We start from the raw sequence: 16132 nt of genomic DNA, 5'->3' as shown, positions 1-16132 counted from the left end.
TGGTCCCTCTCCTTGGCGGCTAATTTAAAAGGCACCTCCTCACTTTCTTCTGTGCCTGTTCTTTGAGTTACCTCCTGGTGATAAGAAGTGGCTTCCTACGTGTCCTGCCTTTTGTCTGCTAAGCTTACACTCATCTACTGCATTCCCTATCCTCTCGTCTGCGGAGCTGACGCTCACCTCCTGCTTCATCTGCCACACAGTGGTCTGCAGAGCTGACGCTCATCTTCTGCATCTACACTACAGTTGTCTACAGAGCTGACGCTCACCTCCTGCTTCATCTGCCACACAGTGGTCTGCAGAGCTGACGCTCATTTCCTGCATCTACGCTACAGTTGTCTACAGAGCTGACGCTCCTCCTGCTTCATCTGCCACACAGTGGTCTGCAGAGCTGACGCTCATCTCCTACATCTACGCTACAGTTGTCTGCAGAGCCGACGCTCATCTCCTACATCTACGCTACAGTTGTCTGCAGAGCTGACGCTCATCCCCTGCATCTACGCTACGTCTGTCTGCACAACTGCCACTCCTCCTACGGTGCTATTCCCTGTAGTCTTCCTAAGGGCTTCCGCACAGTACTCTTAGTGGGGACCGCGACCTGCGAGGCAGACGCGGCTAAGCCCATTCTGCTTTGCAGCGGTTCCTGGTGAACACGTCTCCTCGTGGGACTCCGCGCCCCGCTGGAGTAGTGCCAATCTGTACGAACCTCTAGGATTCGCTGCATCAACTGAATTCCATCGTGAAAACCGTGACACCCTAGCTCCTCCCCTCTATCTCCCTTCCCGTTTAGGCTTCAATTTATGTTTAACCAAGCCCCACATTAAAGGTGACAAAAGAGACAAAAGCAACAGAGAAAGAGGAAAACAACAACATGCTCTTGAACAAAATCACAACATATCACACAAGAAGAGAAACCAGAGTGTTAAGGGTGGGCGCCCGGTGGAATAAGAAAAACAGATTTTACGTAAGTATAAAAATCCTATTTACTCCCACGTCCAATTGGGGGACACAATGAAGACATCTGGCAAGTCCCAAAGCCACCATCACGGGTAGGAACGCACAGAAGAAACGGTACAAAACACCTTTGCCCGAAAGCTTGCATCCTCTGATGCAAACACATGAAAGCTGTACATTCCAGTAAACGTGTGAACGGAGGACCAGGTGGCCGCTCGGCACAGCTGTTCAATCGAGGCACCATGCCGTGACACCTAGGAAGCACTCACCGACCAGTGGAGTGAGCCCAAAGATTATCTTGAACAGGCAGACTACATATATAATCCCCTGAGCAATAGTCACCTTAGAGGCTAACCAGCTTCTCTTGTGTGCATCAGAGAAGACCAAATTTTCTGCAGTCTTGCACATATCCTGGGTTCTGCGCACAGACAAAAGAAAAGCTCCAACCACATCCATAGAATGAAATACAACTTTGCCATTCAAAGACCGACATTTGGTCAGCGTACGGATGACAATATCCTGATTTATGTGGAACCTGGACACCACTTCATGTAGGAATGATGATTTGAAGAACCGCCCCACCTCTGGATGGAGGCACCAGTCGATGGAATGTAGGGTCTGCCTGCTGAGAAAGTCCACCTCCCAATTTTCTACCCCTGGGATAAAAATTGCCATGAGTTTTGGCCCACCGAAAGATCCCATGCATCTCTCGCATGGCTAAAATAATCTTAGGTCCACCCTGATGATTGAGGTATGCCACCGCCTCTGCCTGTTCTGGCAGTATGATGTTGCTTCTCCTTACTAACTTTGATTTGATCTGAAAGAATCCTGTTCAATATGCTGTTGTCACAATCTGCACCTGTCTACAGAATAGCATCTCCTCTTTGGATGCTGTCTTTTCTTTACAAGATTCTGTCTGCAAGAGGTTACGTCATCATTGGATTTGCATCCTGATCACCCATGTCTGGCCTTCATAAGACTGTCATTTCCAGCAAACTGGGCCAGTTCATCAATTGTTGCTTGATTTGACTTCACGTCTGTGGCTCCTTGATACTGTTGTGGATCCCTAAGCTTCTGACCCTGGCTTGCCTGATCTTTCTCCTGTCTGATTCTTCCATGAATCATCCAGTGCCTCCTGCTTCCTCAGCTAAACCTGGTCATCCTGGTATCCTGTATCTATAGTTCTCCAATTGTAAAGAAAAAACACACTCTGTTGTTTGCTGAGAGTATACAATTCACATAGCCTCTGAGGAAATTGCCTAGATGGTGATGAAACCGGAAAGGACATTTTTATGACATTGGAGCTGAACGGATGAAAGAAATATAGTGCCATTTAGATGCTGAATTGGACATCCATACTATTGTCATGGGCTGCAGTATACCCTATTAGCAAAGGTAAATCACAGTGGAGCTTCTCTGCAGCTCACTCCCAGGCTGGAGGTGTCTCTCATTTCTACAAGATTGAGTTGGACTATCAGTGAGTACATTGGTGAAGCTAATTACACCTAGGTGTCAGTTACAGCAGAGACCTGTGCCCTCCGCTGTTTCTGGTTGACTCGGATCCCTACGACACAGCCTATTTCATCTGTGTAGTCTCGCATGCAGGAGGCTTCAGCCCTAACTCTTTGAATATGGAACTAATTTAACACAATACTGCATTTAATATATACATAAGCAGGAATCAACTAGAGAACGAACTAGTTGGACATCATCATCATCATCACCATTTATTTATATAGCGCCACTGATTCCGCAGCGCTGTACAGAGAACTCATTCACAGCAGTCCCTGCCCCATTGGAGCTTACAGGCTAAATTCCCTAATATACACACACACACAGACAGACAGAGACTAGGGTCAATTTTTGATAGCAGCCAATTAACCTACTAGTATATTTTTGGAGTGTGGGAGGAAACAGGAGCACCGGGAGGAAACCCACGCAAACACGGGGAAACTCCACACAGATAAGGCCATGGTCGGGAATTGAACTCATGACCCCAGCGCTGTGAGACAGAAGTGCTAACCACTTAGCCACCGTGCTGCCCAATAAATCAAGTCATATGTGAATAATGAAAATCATAAACATTGTATTATTATTATTATTATTATTATTATTATATGTGAGAATCCTCAGAATTTTGATGATATTGCAAACAGTATAAAGTGGTTGTTTATAGATTTCTATAGAAAATAAAGTGTATATTTATTTATTTTATTTTTACTGTGTTGGTTCTTTTATATATAAAAGTTTGGCCATCCTCAGCACTGTGTTATTTCTTTGCAGTTAGTATTGCATTTGGCAAGTCGGGGGCATGCACCATTCCCTGCAGTAGTGAGGCACACAGAGTGCACCAATTGCTTTTTATGTGCTCCAATCGTGCCTGGAATCCAGTCTCATGCTTCCTCAGCTAAACCTGGTCATCTTGGTATCCTGTTCCTCCTGTTTCTATGGACTAGTGCTAGCTGTTTTACCATTGACTGCTTTTAGTTTACACCTGTGTTCAAAATAGAGACACTCTGATTCATTACACTGCTCTCCGTGGTCTTCATATTGGGAACCGACAGCTGTAGTGTCAGGATAGGTGTATTAACTCAAATAACCTGTGATCTCACAGCTTCAAGATAAATCACACACCTATAACCCATATTACATGTAATAACATAGGTAGTTGTAGTGCTAGTATACAGCTTGGATCAAATAACATTAAGAGAATGTGATCATTACTGAGAACCACATATATAAATATTATTACTACTATTAGTGCACAGGGAGGATCATGGATAGTGTCACACAGGGTCTCATTCAGCTATTGAATCACTATGGTGACTTCCCTTGTACTGATATATAGGAATCACCAGAGAGTGTGGGGGGAGGAGACTGGTCAGATCTCTGGGCTGGTAGCTCACAATGATATGATGTGAGGAGGAGAACAGAAGTCTAATAGGGGCTGATGGGTCCTGACTTCCCCACTGAGCAGATACTTGTTCCTCATTAGTTTGTACAGAGGAGGATGTAGAATAAGAGATTGATGTAGTACTCACCTGTGCTGATATCTGTAGGGATTTCCTGTTGATCACCCCTAACATACGTCTCTTCTTCTCCCTCTATATCTTCTGCCTTAATATCAGCCAGGTTATCACCCTAAATTACCCACAAAGAAATAAAATACTACTTTAATAAGGTCTGATTAAATTATTTGATGTTAAATAGAAGAATCTCAGTGTATAAGACACACACAGCTGCTCTATATCATATAGTAAAAACTCACTTTGGTATTTGGTGAGACCCTAAAACCCTACCTACCTGATAGTCTTGTGGGATAATGTGATTTTCCTCTGTAAAATCCAGTGAAAAGAATGGACGGAGACATCTCCCTGGAGTATTTTTGTTACTGGATCCATCTGTAGGAGACGCATTGTAACAGAATACATTTTTTATGTGATTTATTGTGTGTATCTAGGTGGCCCTCAAAACTGCTTTCTGTTAAATAATAATTAATACTCTACTCTTACCACATGAGATGAGGGTCTGGTGATTCTCCATCATCACATCCTTGTACAGAGGCTTGTGTTCTTCTAAATCCTCCCAGTCCTGCATGGAGAAATAGACAGAGACATCCTCACATCTTATAGGAACCTGACACACACAATGATACAGTCATCACCCAGACACATCCCCTGGTGTTACTGTATATTGTCCCATTCCCAGCAGTCACCTCTCCAGTCGGCAGCTGAATGATCTTGTTGGTTAGTTGCAGAATCTTCTGATGATTGTTTTTCTCATGTATCAGTGAGTGAGGTGGAGGAACTGTGACTTGGGCAGGATTCTGGGTCCTGCTCAATCTTTCTGACACATGGAGATGGCTACTGAGGGTCACACGCTCATCAGATGTCTTCTTCACTACTATGTATTCCTGTGTATTGAGGGATACATCAATACAAAAGTAAATGGAAAAAAAACACCAATTCAGAGTTGTTATTGTTAGGGTTAATTATGCAAAAAGTACAAGTAACAGTTTCCTATGAAAGTAGAGTAAATATCTGAGATGGGTGCAGCTCCTGCCACCAATCTGTGTCCTCTGTCTATGACCGGCCCCCACAGATGAATCACCTTCTTTGGACAGATTAGTGCAAACAGCAAGATGACTTTGGGAGCTGGGGGAAAACAGAGGCCTAAGAGTAGCCGGACCACTGAAGATGGCAGGAGCTGCAGGAGAGGTAAGTTGTTTCTGATATACAGTGCATCCAGAAAGTATTCACAGCGCTTCACTTTTTCCACATTTTGTTATGTTACAGCCTTATTCCAAAATAGAATAAATTTCTTTTTTCCCCTCAAAATTCTACACACAATACCCCATAATGACAACGTGAAAAAAGTTTTTTTGAGATTTTTGCAAATTTATTAAAAATAAAAAACTAAGAAATCACATGTAAATAGGAATTCACAGCCTTTGTCATGAAGCTCAAAATTCTGCTCAGGTGCAAAACTATTAAAAGATGAAACAGGCGGAGTAATGGTCAACTGTCATTGAATAAATCACCGCCTGGCTCTAGTTAGTGCCCAAGCTGCTGAGATGACTTATTTAGTCAAATTTAATAATATCTTAAGATATCTTAAGTTCTTCTTTTTTCAAAATTCCCCAGTTAGAATGGCTGGTTTAACCGAGATCCAGAATGTACTGAACAGTCCTCAGATTAAACTTAGAGGCTAGTGGCACTAGGGGGCTGTCTGTTGTCGTTACAGTACAGTCTGTAAAAGACTCCTTGGTGAGTGTCATTGCTGCTCTGGACACTGAACGAAATGACATCACAGCTGAAGGTATAAGCAAATGTATGAGAACATACTAATTACAGCTTCACTTATAATGCTTTCAGATGTGCTGCCTCATTTTAAGTAGAAGCACACTGAATAATCTGATTTCACCAGAGGAACCAGATCCTACAGACTTTGATTTTGAAAAAGCTGTAGACAACTGGGCCTCTAAGAAGAGAAGAATTAATATATAAAATGTTGATCTCGAGGTTAAATCAGTATAAGGTCAGGATTTCAACATGTAATTATTGCGAAGGACCCCAGCCGGCTACTTCTTGATGCCATCTGGCTGGCAAAATTTTCTGGGGAGAACACTAAAGAGTGATGTCACTGTGCCACTTCCAGAATCTCTCACCTCTCCAGTCAGCAGGTAGATGATCTCCAGGGTGAGATTTAATATCCTTCTGTCCTTGTCCATCCTCAGTGAATCAAGTAATTTATACAGCACACGTCTCATCCACACGACTTCTAATAAAGACTCACTGTTTCCTCACAGCTCAGTTTTCTAGGAATAAATATAATAATTATAATTAATATAACAGGATAGACATGTAACATATTGATATGAAACACTGAGTGATCATTAAGTCCTCCTCTTTTCCCCGAGCCATAATTCCCTGGTCAGTGTTTCCCAGAAGTTCCTGTGATCAAGCTTCACAAGACTGCTCAAAGACCTTCACATGATACTGTATTACTAAAGGTTAAATCACCATTTGTAGCGTGTACACACATATATATATATATATATATACACATACATACATACATACACACACATATACACATAGTATATATCTAATGAATGCTAATTAAAGGCATTAATGATCAAAAAGTAAAACAAAACAAAAAAGGGGAGGGGGTTTCACATGGAATATATTTCTTAATATGCTGTTGATGTCTACTGGACATAAAATACATTTTTACAGTTGCTCCTGGTTGCAAACACATCTTATAGCATCTATAGCATATGAGACTGTCATCACTACTGATCAGGACTTAGGGCTACATTTACTAAACTGTGGGTTTGAAGTAGAGATGTTTCCTATAGCAACCAATCAGATTCTCGTAATCATTTATTTAGGTACATTCAACAAAATGACAGCTAGAATCTGATTGGTTGCTATAGGAAACAGCTCCACGTTTTGAAACCTGCACTTTAGTAAATATATCCCTTAGACTATCCCTGTAGCTAGAACAAGAGATACGGCAGAACAAGTAACTTTGAGATGCTCAGAGCTTGAGTTGGATGTGGCTTCGTGCACTTGAGCTCGTCTCGTCTCTACCAGACATTGACTACGGCAAAACGCCCCTTCCCCATCCCATTCTTCACACAAAGGAATCCCCAGCTTGTTCCATGTTTGACCATTTAACAAAAAAAGTTATTCATACTATATTATCTAAATATTATGTGTTATTAGTCCCATTAGACCGTTTATTAGCTAATTAATATTTATTAGCAGCAGCTGTAGTAATAATAGGCCACTATAATTGCTCAACTGTATTATAACAGGAAACCAGAGTCTCCTTCACCAATATTATAATAAGAGGACACCGAAGTCTGCTCCACATGATCTATAACTACAAGACACTGGAGTCTGCTCCACCTGTATAAGAGGGAACTAGAGCCTGCTCCATCTGTATAAGAGGAAACTAGAGCCTGCTCCACCTGTATAAGAGAAAATAGAGCCTGCTCTACCTGTATTATATCACATGACACTAGAGTCTGCTCCAACTGTGTTATAATAACAGGGCAGCAGTCAGCACACACGTATTATAGTACATATATAGTACAGGACGTCACAGTCTGCTCCACATGTACTATAACAACAAGACACCACAGTCTGCTCCACATGTACTATAACAACAAGACACCACAGTCTGCTTCACGTGTACTATAACAACAAGACACCACCGTCTGCTCCACGTGTACTATAACAACAAGACACCACCGTCTGCTCCACATGTACTATAACAACAAAACACCACAGTCTGCTCCACATGTACTATAACAACAAGACACCACCGTCTGCTCCACATGTACTATAACAACAAGACACCACCGTCTGCTCCACATGTACTATAACAACAAGACACCACCGTCTGCTCCACATGTACTATAACAACAAGACACCACCGTCTGCTCCACATGTACTATAACAACAAGACACCACCGTCTGCTCCACATGTACTATAACAACAAGACACCACAGTCCTCTCCACATGTACTATAACAACAAGACACCACCGTCCGCTCCACATGTACTATAACAACAAGACACCACAGTCTGCTCCACATGTACTATAACAACAAGACACCACAGTCTGCTCCACATGTACTATAACAAGACACCACAGTCTGCTCCACATGTACTATAACAAGACACCACAGTCTGCTCCACATGTACTATAACAAGACACCACAGTCTGCTCCACATGTACTATAACAACAAGACACCACCGTCTGCTCCACATGTACTATAACAAGACACCACAGTCTGCTCCACATGTACTATAACAACAAGACACCACCGTCTGCTCCACATGTACTATAACAAGACACCACAGGCTGCTCCACATGTACTATAACAACAAGACACCACAGTCTGCTCCACATGTACTATAACAAGACACCACAGGCTGCTCCACATGTACTATAACAACAAGACACCACCGTCTGCTCCACATGTACTATAACAAGACACCACAGTCTGCGCCCCCTGTTTTATATTCTTAATAATAAATATCATTACCTGCCGTCAGACACTGCAATGTCTCCTCTTTGCTTCCTCTTAATCTACGATCACCCGGAAAATGCAATGGAAGAAAACACACTTCCGGTGTTTGGAACGCAAAAGGACAAAAATGGAACGCACAAGTCGGAAGTCGGGTGGACCGCACAGACCGGAACTCGGTGGAAGGCACAGACCGGAACTGCGTAACACTGGGTGACAGGAGGCAGTGACTGGCAGATATATTATGAGATATAATGATAAACATATAACATAGGTAAGAAGTAAAGTATGTACATGAATTGTGAAGTTGTAAAGTATTAGGAGGTTATGAAATTGGAATTACCTCATAATTCCCATCTCAATAACGTTAAATTGCCACTTCATAGTCATATAATACCTACATAAGAGCTACATAGTGTAGTGCCACCTTCGCATTCTCATAGTGCCCCCTTCACATCCTCATAGTGCCCACCTTCTTATCCTCATAGTGCCCCCTTCACATCCTCATAGTGCCCCCTTCATATCCTCATAGTGCCCCCTTTATATCTTCATAGTGCCCCCTTCACATCCTCATAGTGCCCCCTTTATATCTTCATAGTGCCCCCTTCACATCCTCATAGTGCCCCCTTTATATCCTTATAGTGCCCCCTTCACATTCTCATAGTGCCCACATCACATTCTCATAGTGCCCCCTTCACATCCTCAGTGCCCCCTTTATATCCTTATAGTGCCCCCTTCACATCCTCATAGTGCCCCCTTCACATTCTCATAGTGCCCCCTTCATATCCTCATAGTGTCCACATCACATTCTCATAGTGCCCCCTTCACATTCTCATAGTGCCCACCTTCTTATCCTTAGTGCCCCCATCACATTCTCATAGTGCCTCCTTCACAATCCAATTGATAGTCACCTGATATCCTCCTAATGCCCACTTTATTGCCTCTGTATTCCTGCCTCATTTTCCTCCTGACATTCTCCTAATGGCCAACTCATTATAGCCTCATCTTTCCCACTGTTAATGCCTCATGACCTCCTAATATTAATTCTAATTAATTCATATAAATATATATCAAATAATTATTACTTAACTTGGTGTATAATCAATATGTAACAACAACACCCCGTGAATTACTGCCACTCCCCTTTTGTGAATGCACTCACAAGATATTGATTGGATTGTAGCGTTGTATATTAGAAATATCCCATCTTCTTTAGTATAAACACATGCAGTTTTCCTTTAGGATCAACTTGAAGATCCTGATTATAGTGTAGCGTTGTGTATCAAAGGTATCCAATCTTCTTTAGTGTAAATACGTGCAGTTTCCCTTAAGGATCAGCTCGCTCCATAAACGTAAAAAAGGAAATGCCACACGAATGAAGGTAGACCCTTACCCCAACAACACTCAACATGCACATACAAGAATACAATCCTTATGATGGTATCGGGGTACCCGGCTTATTCCATCTGCAAATGTCAAGGATGGTGAAACAGTCCACTCCCTGCGTGTGTTCTCCAGCTGTCTCCCCACCAACGCGTTTCGATTTAAGCAATCTTTCTCAAGGCATGTGGGATCTGACAAATACACCTCCTTTTAAAGGAGCTCCAACCAATCACAGCTATACTGGCACAGATGGTGCATTTTGATTCATTAATATATCAAACTTTCGGTATGTCCTTAATGAAAATAGCATTTATGATGCAATAAAAATAACCAAATAAATTGTATTCACATAGTAATAAAGTTTTTATACTCTGTAATGAATATCTAAATATAAGTGTTTGATAAAAATATGCAAAAAAAAATAAATTTGTAATTTGTTTTTATTATACATCAAAAATAAAAAGTTATCTGGAATATAACTGCTTAATGCAGCAGCAGTCTCAGGATCTGTTTCCAGTATCTAACATGACTTCACTGTGATAGAGTGGTGATGGTTAGTATTGTAATTAACCACATCCTCATAGTGCCCCCTTCACATTCTCATAGTGCCCCCTTCATATCCTCTTAATGCCATCCTTAATATAATCATAGAACCCTTTTCACATTCTCATAGTGCCCCTTTCATCTCCTCATAGTGCCCCCTTCACAGTCATAGCTTTTACACCTTATATCCTCTGTATGCCCATCCACAGCTTCAGTATACCCAGTGGCGCACGCAGGGGGGGTTTCTGAGTCTCTAGAAACCCCCCCCCCCCTGCGCTAAGTGGCCACTATAGCTGCACTGTCCTATACAGCAGCCACGGCGCTGTCAAAGAAGCGTCCGCGGCGGTTCTGTATTGTATACAGCACCGCTGCAGACGCTTCTTAGACAGCGCCGCGGCTGCTGTATAGGACAGCGCTGGCGAAACGGAGCTGCTGCGCATGCTCTCTCTCGGGTTTTTTTTGGGTCGGCGGGGGGAAACCCCCCCCCGACAATCCTCCGTGCGCCGCTGATACCCATCTCATAATGCTTACCTTACAAGATCATATTTCCTGCCTATAATGCCCACCTTAACCCCCCGTAATACACAGCCTTATAATGGTCACCTTATAGCCTTTGAGAAAGCAACAGTGAAACGTTCATCAGGACGAGGAGGTTCATGCTATGTATGTGACAACCGTGCCTCTCATTAATGGTCTTATCTAATATGTACAAAACTAACAGATTGTAAATGTTGTGGAGAGTGCAGTAAATCTAGCACCGGTGATTACTATGAGACACAGTCTCGGTCGTTCATGAATTGATACTCGTTAGCTCCAGACAGCAGAGCGCCATAATTATTGTTATATATACAGCCAAGCTCCTGAGTACTTTGTAGCAATGAGGATATTGTGGCAGTGAGAAATAAATAACAATTATAACTATCAGCACACCACAGTTTATATGCTTACTCCCACACAAAAGTAAAGCTAGGTTTAATTTATTATCATATATAGATTATGTATAAGGCAATCTGATAAGAGTGTCTCAAATTAAATTAAGTTCAGAGATAAGCAAAGACCTGAATGTTGAGAAAAATAATTCACGCCCTATACAATGAACCTTTGAAAGTAATGGGTAACTCAGTGGATCCCAAACTTTCTCAGTTCGAGGCACCCCTAGGGTCTCAATAATTTTTTCAAGGCACCCCTAAGCCAAAATAATTAGCAAGTAGTCCCCCTCTTTGCTTTCCACCGGCACTGGTCGCAGCACCCCTGTGAGATAGCCGTGGCACACAGTTTGAGAACCACTGGTATGGAGATATCTTCCCAGACGTGGGGACTAAGTGGACAGTGTAAGATGTAATAAATGAGACCCATATAGATCTGTCTTATCTATATATCTTTAGTTAAGAACTTCCAGCGCATTTGGTAAATCTTAACACACAGAAAACCAGTGACTTCTTATGTGATTAGTCAGTGTTCCAGGTTGAATGAGGTTCTTTCGGTTTCAAAGAGTTAATGACTCATGAATGCAAGATTTATTATGAAAATTAGCTTTATTTTTACAATAAACATAACATAAAAGAAAAAGTAAAGTAGCTTCCAATATGTTCAAGTAACAGTCAATTTCCAGGACCCCTCTTTCACATGAAAGCTGGAACAACAATAGGCACCTTTCTTCATCAAGGTCCAGTCATGAGGCTGGGATCTGTCTCGCTGCATTCCAGCTTTATACGCAGAGAACAAAGGGTCTTGGAATCATCTTACATATAAGGGTATAAACAAATTTTCAGACTCGCAATTGGTACAATACTGATAAGAATATATTCTCTCATGTGCAGAAGCATCCGAGACACCGGTCTGGTATAATATGTGGAGATGTTGGTCTGCATGTGTGTTAGGGGAATTAGATTGTAAGCTCCAATGGAGCAGGGACTGATATGAATGAGTTCTCTGTACATCGCTGCGGAATTAGTGGCGCTATATAAGTAGATGATGATGATGATGATTCGGTCCAGCCTTTGATCAGATAAGCATTTTACAATACACACAGAAAAGTATGAATACAACAAAAATAGAGCTCAGTTGCCATTTTGATAGGCCTGTTACAGCCAGGCATATACGATAGTGGTTACTTTTGCACTATACTGAAGTACTAAGAACCCCTATAATAAGATGACATGAATAATAAAGGGATAACTGTAAATGATGAGACCGTACTTTTTTACACTTTCAACATGTAAAGAAGTGGTCAGATGCTATTCAGTTACCATTGTAATGTAGCACAGATTAAGTGTCAGTCTCACACAAGTAATACTGACCCAATTGCACTAGGTAATAAAATGGCAGATGAAATTTCAATAGAGTAGTAAGACGACCGTTACTTACTAACATTTCTTCACAGTACATGAATTTGTTGTTGTTTCAGTTAATTACTGATTAGAAATTAATCAGAATGTAAAAGTTTTGTTTTCCCCCGGAAGTGGCCCTCTGAAAGTCGAAGAGATCGGTACAAGATACCAATAGTATGTGGAGAGATTGTAGATAGACCAGTGACCCCAAAGGCTTACCTACCATAATAAATAATGGATTCATGAGTCATTAACTCTTTGAAACCTCTCCTTCTATTATTCTTTGCCTTCCACGCCCTATTTGGTTATTGTCCTCCATCTTGCTATTGTCTCCCTGCTTATTCTTACCTGTTATCAGCTGTCCTTATTATCTTACTGTTCTGCTATCATTCTTACCTGTCTTCATTGTCCTTATTATCTCACTGTACTGTTGTTCCATGCCCTCCACGCCCTAATTCGTTATTATCTTCCACCTTTTCATTGTCTTCCTGCCTTTGTTCTTACCTGTTTTTCACTGTCCCCACTATCTCACTGTTCTGTTACTCTCTCTCCCTACTATGCCTCCCCGCTCTCACTCCATACCCATACTCTCCCCCCGCCCTACCTCTCCCGTTCCTCCCCGCCATCCCCCGCGCGCTGCTCATCTTGCTAACCTCATCCCCATTTACCCCCTCTCCTCTACCCCTTTCTTCTGTGCCCTCTGGAATGCCAGATCCGTCCGCAACAAGCTGACTGCTATCCACGACCTCTTTCTATCCAACTCCTTTAACCTTCTTGCCGTTACTGAAACCTGGCTCTCCGATTCTGATACTACTTCCCCCGCTGCCCTCTCCTATGGTGGCCTCTCCTTCACCCACTCCGCCAGGCCTGGTGCCCGCCCTGGCGGTGGAGTTGGCCTCCTCCTCTCCTCCACCTGTACTTTTCGTGTCATTCCCCCTGAACCCTCCCTCTCCTTCTCCTCTTTTGAAGCTCACTCCATCCGCCTCTTCTACCCCATCCATCTCCGCGTCACTGTCATCTACCGCCCCCCTGGCCCCACCTCCCTCTTCCTTGACAACTTTGCTAGCTGGCTTCCTCACTACCTCTCCTCCGATCTCCCCTCGATCATTCTCGGTGACTTTAATATCCCCATCGACAACCCCACCTACCCTGCTTCCAGCAAACTGCTCACCCTCTCTTCCTCCCTTGGTCTCACCCAATGGACCTCCTCCTCTACCCACTGCCTTGGTCACTCCCTTGATCTTGTCTTCTCCTACCTATGTAATCTCTCCGACTTCTCCATCTCTCCCTTTCCTCTATCCGACCACCATCTCCTCTCCTTCTCTCTCTCCTCTTCTCCTGCTCCCCCCCCCTGCCCAAACCTACTCTGTCCATACGCAACCTCGATGCTCTTGACCATGCCTCTCTGTCCTCCTCTCTCGATACCCTCCTTTCTCCCCTTTCCTCCCAGGCCTGCCCCAACCAGGCGGTCTCCCTCTACAATCACACCCTCACCTCCGCTCTGGACGCGGTCGCCCCTGCCCACTCCGTCCACCCCCGCTGCTCCAAACCCCAACCCTGGCACTCCAAATTTACCCGCTTCCTCCAAAAATGCTCCCGTTCCGCCGAACGTCACTGGAGAAAATCCCGCTCCCTGGCTGACTTCCTCCACTTTAAATTCATCCTTTCATCCTACAGCTCTGCCCTCTCACTCGCTAAACAATCTTTCTTTAAATCCCTCATCTCTTCCCAGTCCTCTAACCCCCGCCGCCTCTTTGCCACCTTCAGCACTCTCCTGGCCCCCTCCCCTCCCCCCACCCCCTCCTCCCTGACTGCCTCTGATTTCGCCTCCTTCTTCTCCTCTAAAATCGAGGCCATCCGACTTGAAATCTCCTCCTCCACTCTCTCTTCCACCCCTCCCACTCTTCTGTCCTCCCCCCCCCAACCACCTTCCCCTCCACTCCTTCCGTCCCACCACCGGCGAGGAAGTCCACTCTCTCATTTTATCCTCCCCCCCCACTACCTGCCCCCTGGATCCCATCCCCTCCCACCTTCTTCGCTCCCTTTCCCCCACCACCTGCTCCCACCTCGCTCACCTCTTTAATCTCTCCCTCTCCACTGGCATCTTCCCCTCCTCCTTCAAACATGCTCTCGTATCCCCCATTCTTAAGAAACCTAATCTCGACCCCACTTCTCTCTCGAACTATCGCCCCATATCTCTTCTCCCTTTTGCCTCCAAAATTCTTGAGAGGCTCGTCTGCAGCCGTCTCACCTCCTACCTTTCTGAATACTCCCTCCTTGATCCTCTCCAGTCTGGTTTCCGCCCCCTCCACTCCACTGAAACTGCCCTGGCTAAAGTCACCAATGACCTCCTCTCTGCAAAAGCCAGGGGCCACTTCTCCCTTCTCATCCTCCTTGACCTCTCTGCAGCCTTTGACACCGTTGACCACCCCCTCCTCCTTCACACCCTCCAGTCTTTCGGCCTCTCCGGCCCAGTCCTGTCCTGGTTCACCTCTTACCTTACTCACCGTTCCTTCTCTGTCACCACCTCTGGGTCTCTCTCCCCCCCATCCACCCTTCCAGTTGGGGTCCCTCAGGGCTCTGTTCTGGGACCCTTACTCTTCTCTCTATACACCTCCTCCCTGGGTGAACTCATCAGCTCCTTCGGCTTCAGCTACCACCTTTACGCTGATGACACTCAACTATACCTCTCCTCTCCTGATCTCTCTCCCTCCCTCCTCTCTAGGGTGTCCGCCTGCCTCTCTGCCATCTCCTCCTGGATGTCCTCTCGATTCCTCAAACTTAACCTTGCCAAAACTGAGCTCATAGTTTTTCCTCCCTCTCATACCCCATCCCCTTCTGACCTCTCCATCACTGTCAACAATACCTCTATCTCACCTGTCCCCCAACTTCGCTGCCTTGGTGTCATCCTCGACTCCTCTCTCTCCTTTGGCCCCCACATCCTCTCTCTTGCTAAATCCTGCCGCTTCCAGCTGCGCAACATCGCTCGCATCCGGCCCTTCCTCTCCCAAGATGCCACCAAATGCCTTATCCACTCTCTGATCATCTCCCGCCTGGACTACTGCAACCTCCTCCTCACTGGCCTCCCCCACTCTCATCTCGATCCCCTTCGATCCGTCCTTAACGCTGCAGCTAGGCTTATTTTCCTCTCTCGCCGCTCCTCTTTTGTCTCCCCCCTCTACCTAGCCCTTCACTGGCTCCCATTCCCCTTCAGAATCCTCTTTAAGCTCCTCACACTCACCTACAAGGCCCTCGCCAACTCCACTGCGCCCTACATTTCCACCCTCCTCTCTATTCATGCTCCATCCCGCCCTCTCCGTTCTGCCTCTGACCGTCGCCTCTCTTCCCCCCTTATAACCTCCTCCCACGCGCGTATCCAAG

At 44.5% G+C, this 16132-nt stretch overlaps 2 protein-coding genes across 5 annotated transcripts in view; one reads left to right on the top strand and one right to left on the bottom strand.

Moving 5' to 3' along the window:
• LOC142160632 (uncharacterized) overlaps positions 1-8595 on the bottom strand; it is a 169583-nt gene extending 160988 nt beyond the window's left edge. Inside the window, exons 1-6 of the mRNA XM_075215494.1 lie at positions 8514-8595; positions 6119-6268; positions 4667-4864; positions 4464-4542; positions 4255-4352; positions 3993-4092 (exon numbers count right to left, since the gene is read on the bottom strand). Coding sequence (XP_075071595.1) covers positions 3993-4092; positions 4255-4352; positions 4464-4542; positions 4667-4864; positions 6119-6220 — 577 coding nt within the window. The 5' untranslated portion in view covers positions 6221-6268; positions 8514-8595. The remainder of the gene's footprint in view (positions 1-3992; positions 4093-4254; positions 4353-4463; positions 4543-4666; positions 4865-6118; positions 6269-8513) is intronic.
• Positions 1-16132, top strand: part of LOC142159947 (uncharacterized) — a 502572-nt gene that overhangs the window by 279500 nt on the left and 206940 nt on the right. The window lies entirely within an intron of this gene.

The sequence above is a fragment of the Mixophyes fleayi genome, chromosome 6 (assembly GCF_038048845.1).
Source record: "Mixophyes fleayi isolate aMixFle1 chromosome 6, aMixFle1.hap1, whole genome shotgun sequence".
Lineage (NCBI taxonomy): Eukaryota > Metazoa > Chordata > Amphibia > Anura > Limnodynastidae > Mixophyes > Mixophyes fleayi.
This window is presented reverse-complemented; position numbering and strand designations above follow the sequence as displayed.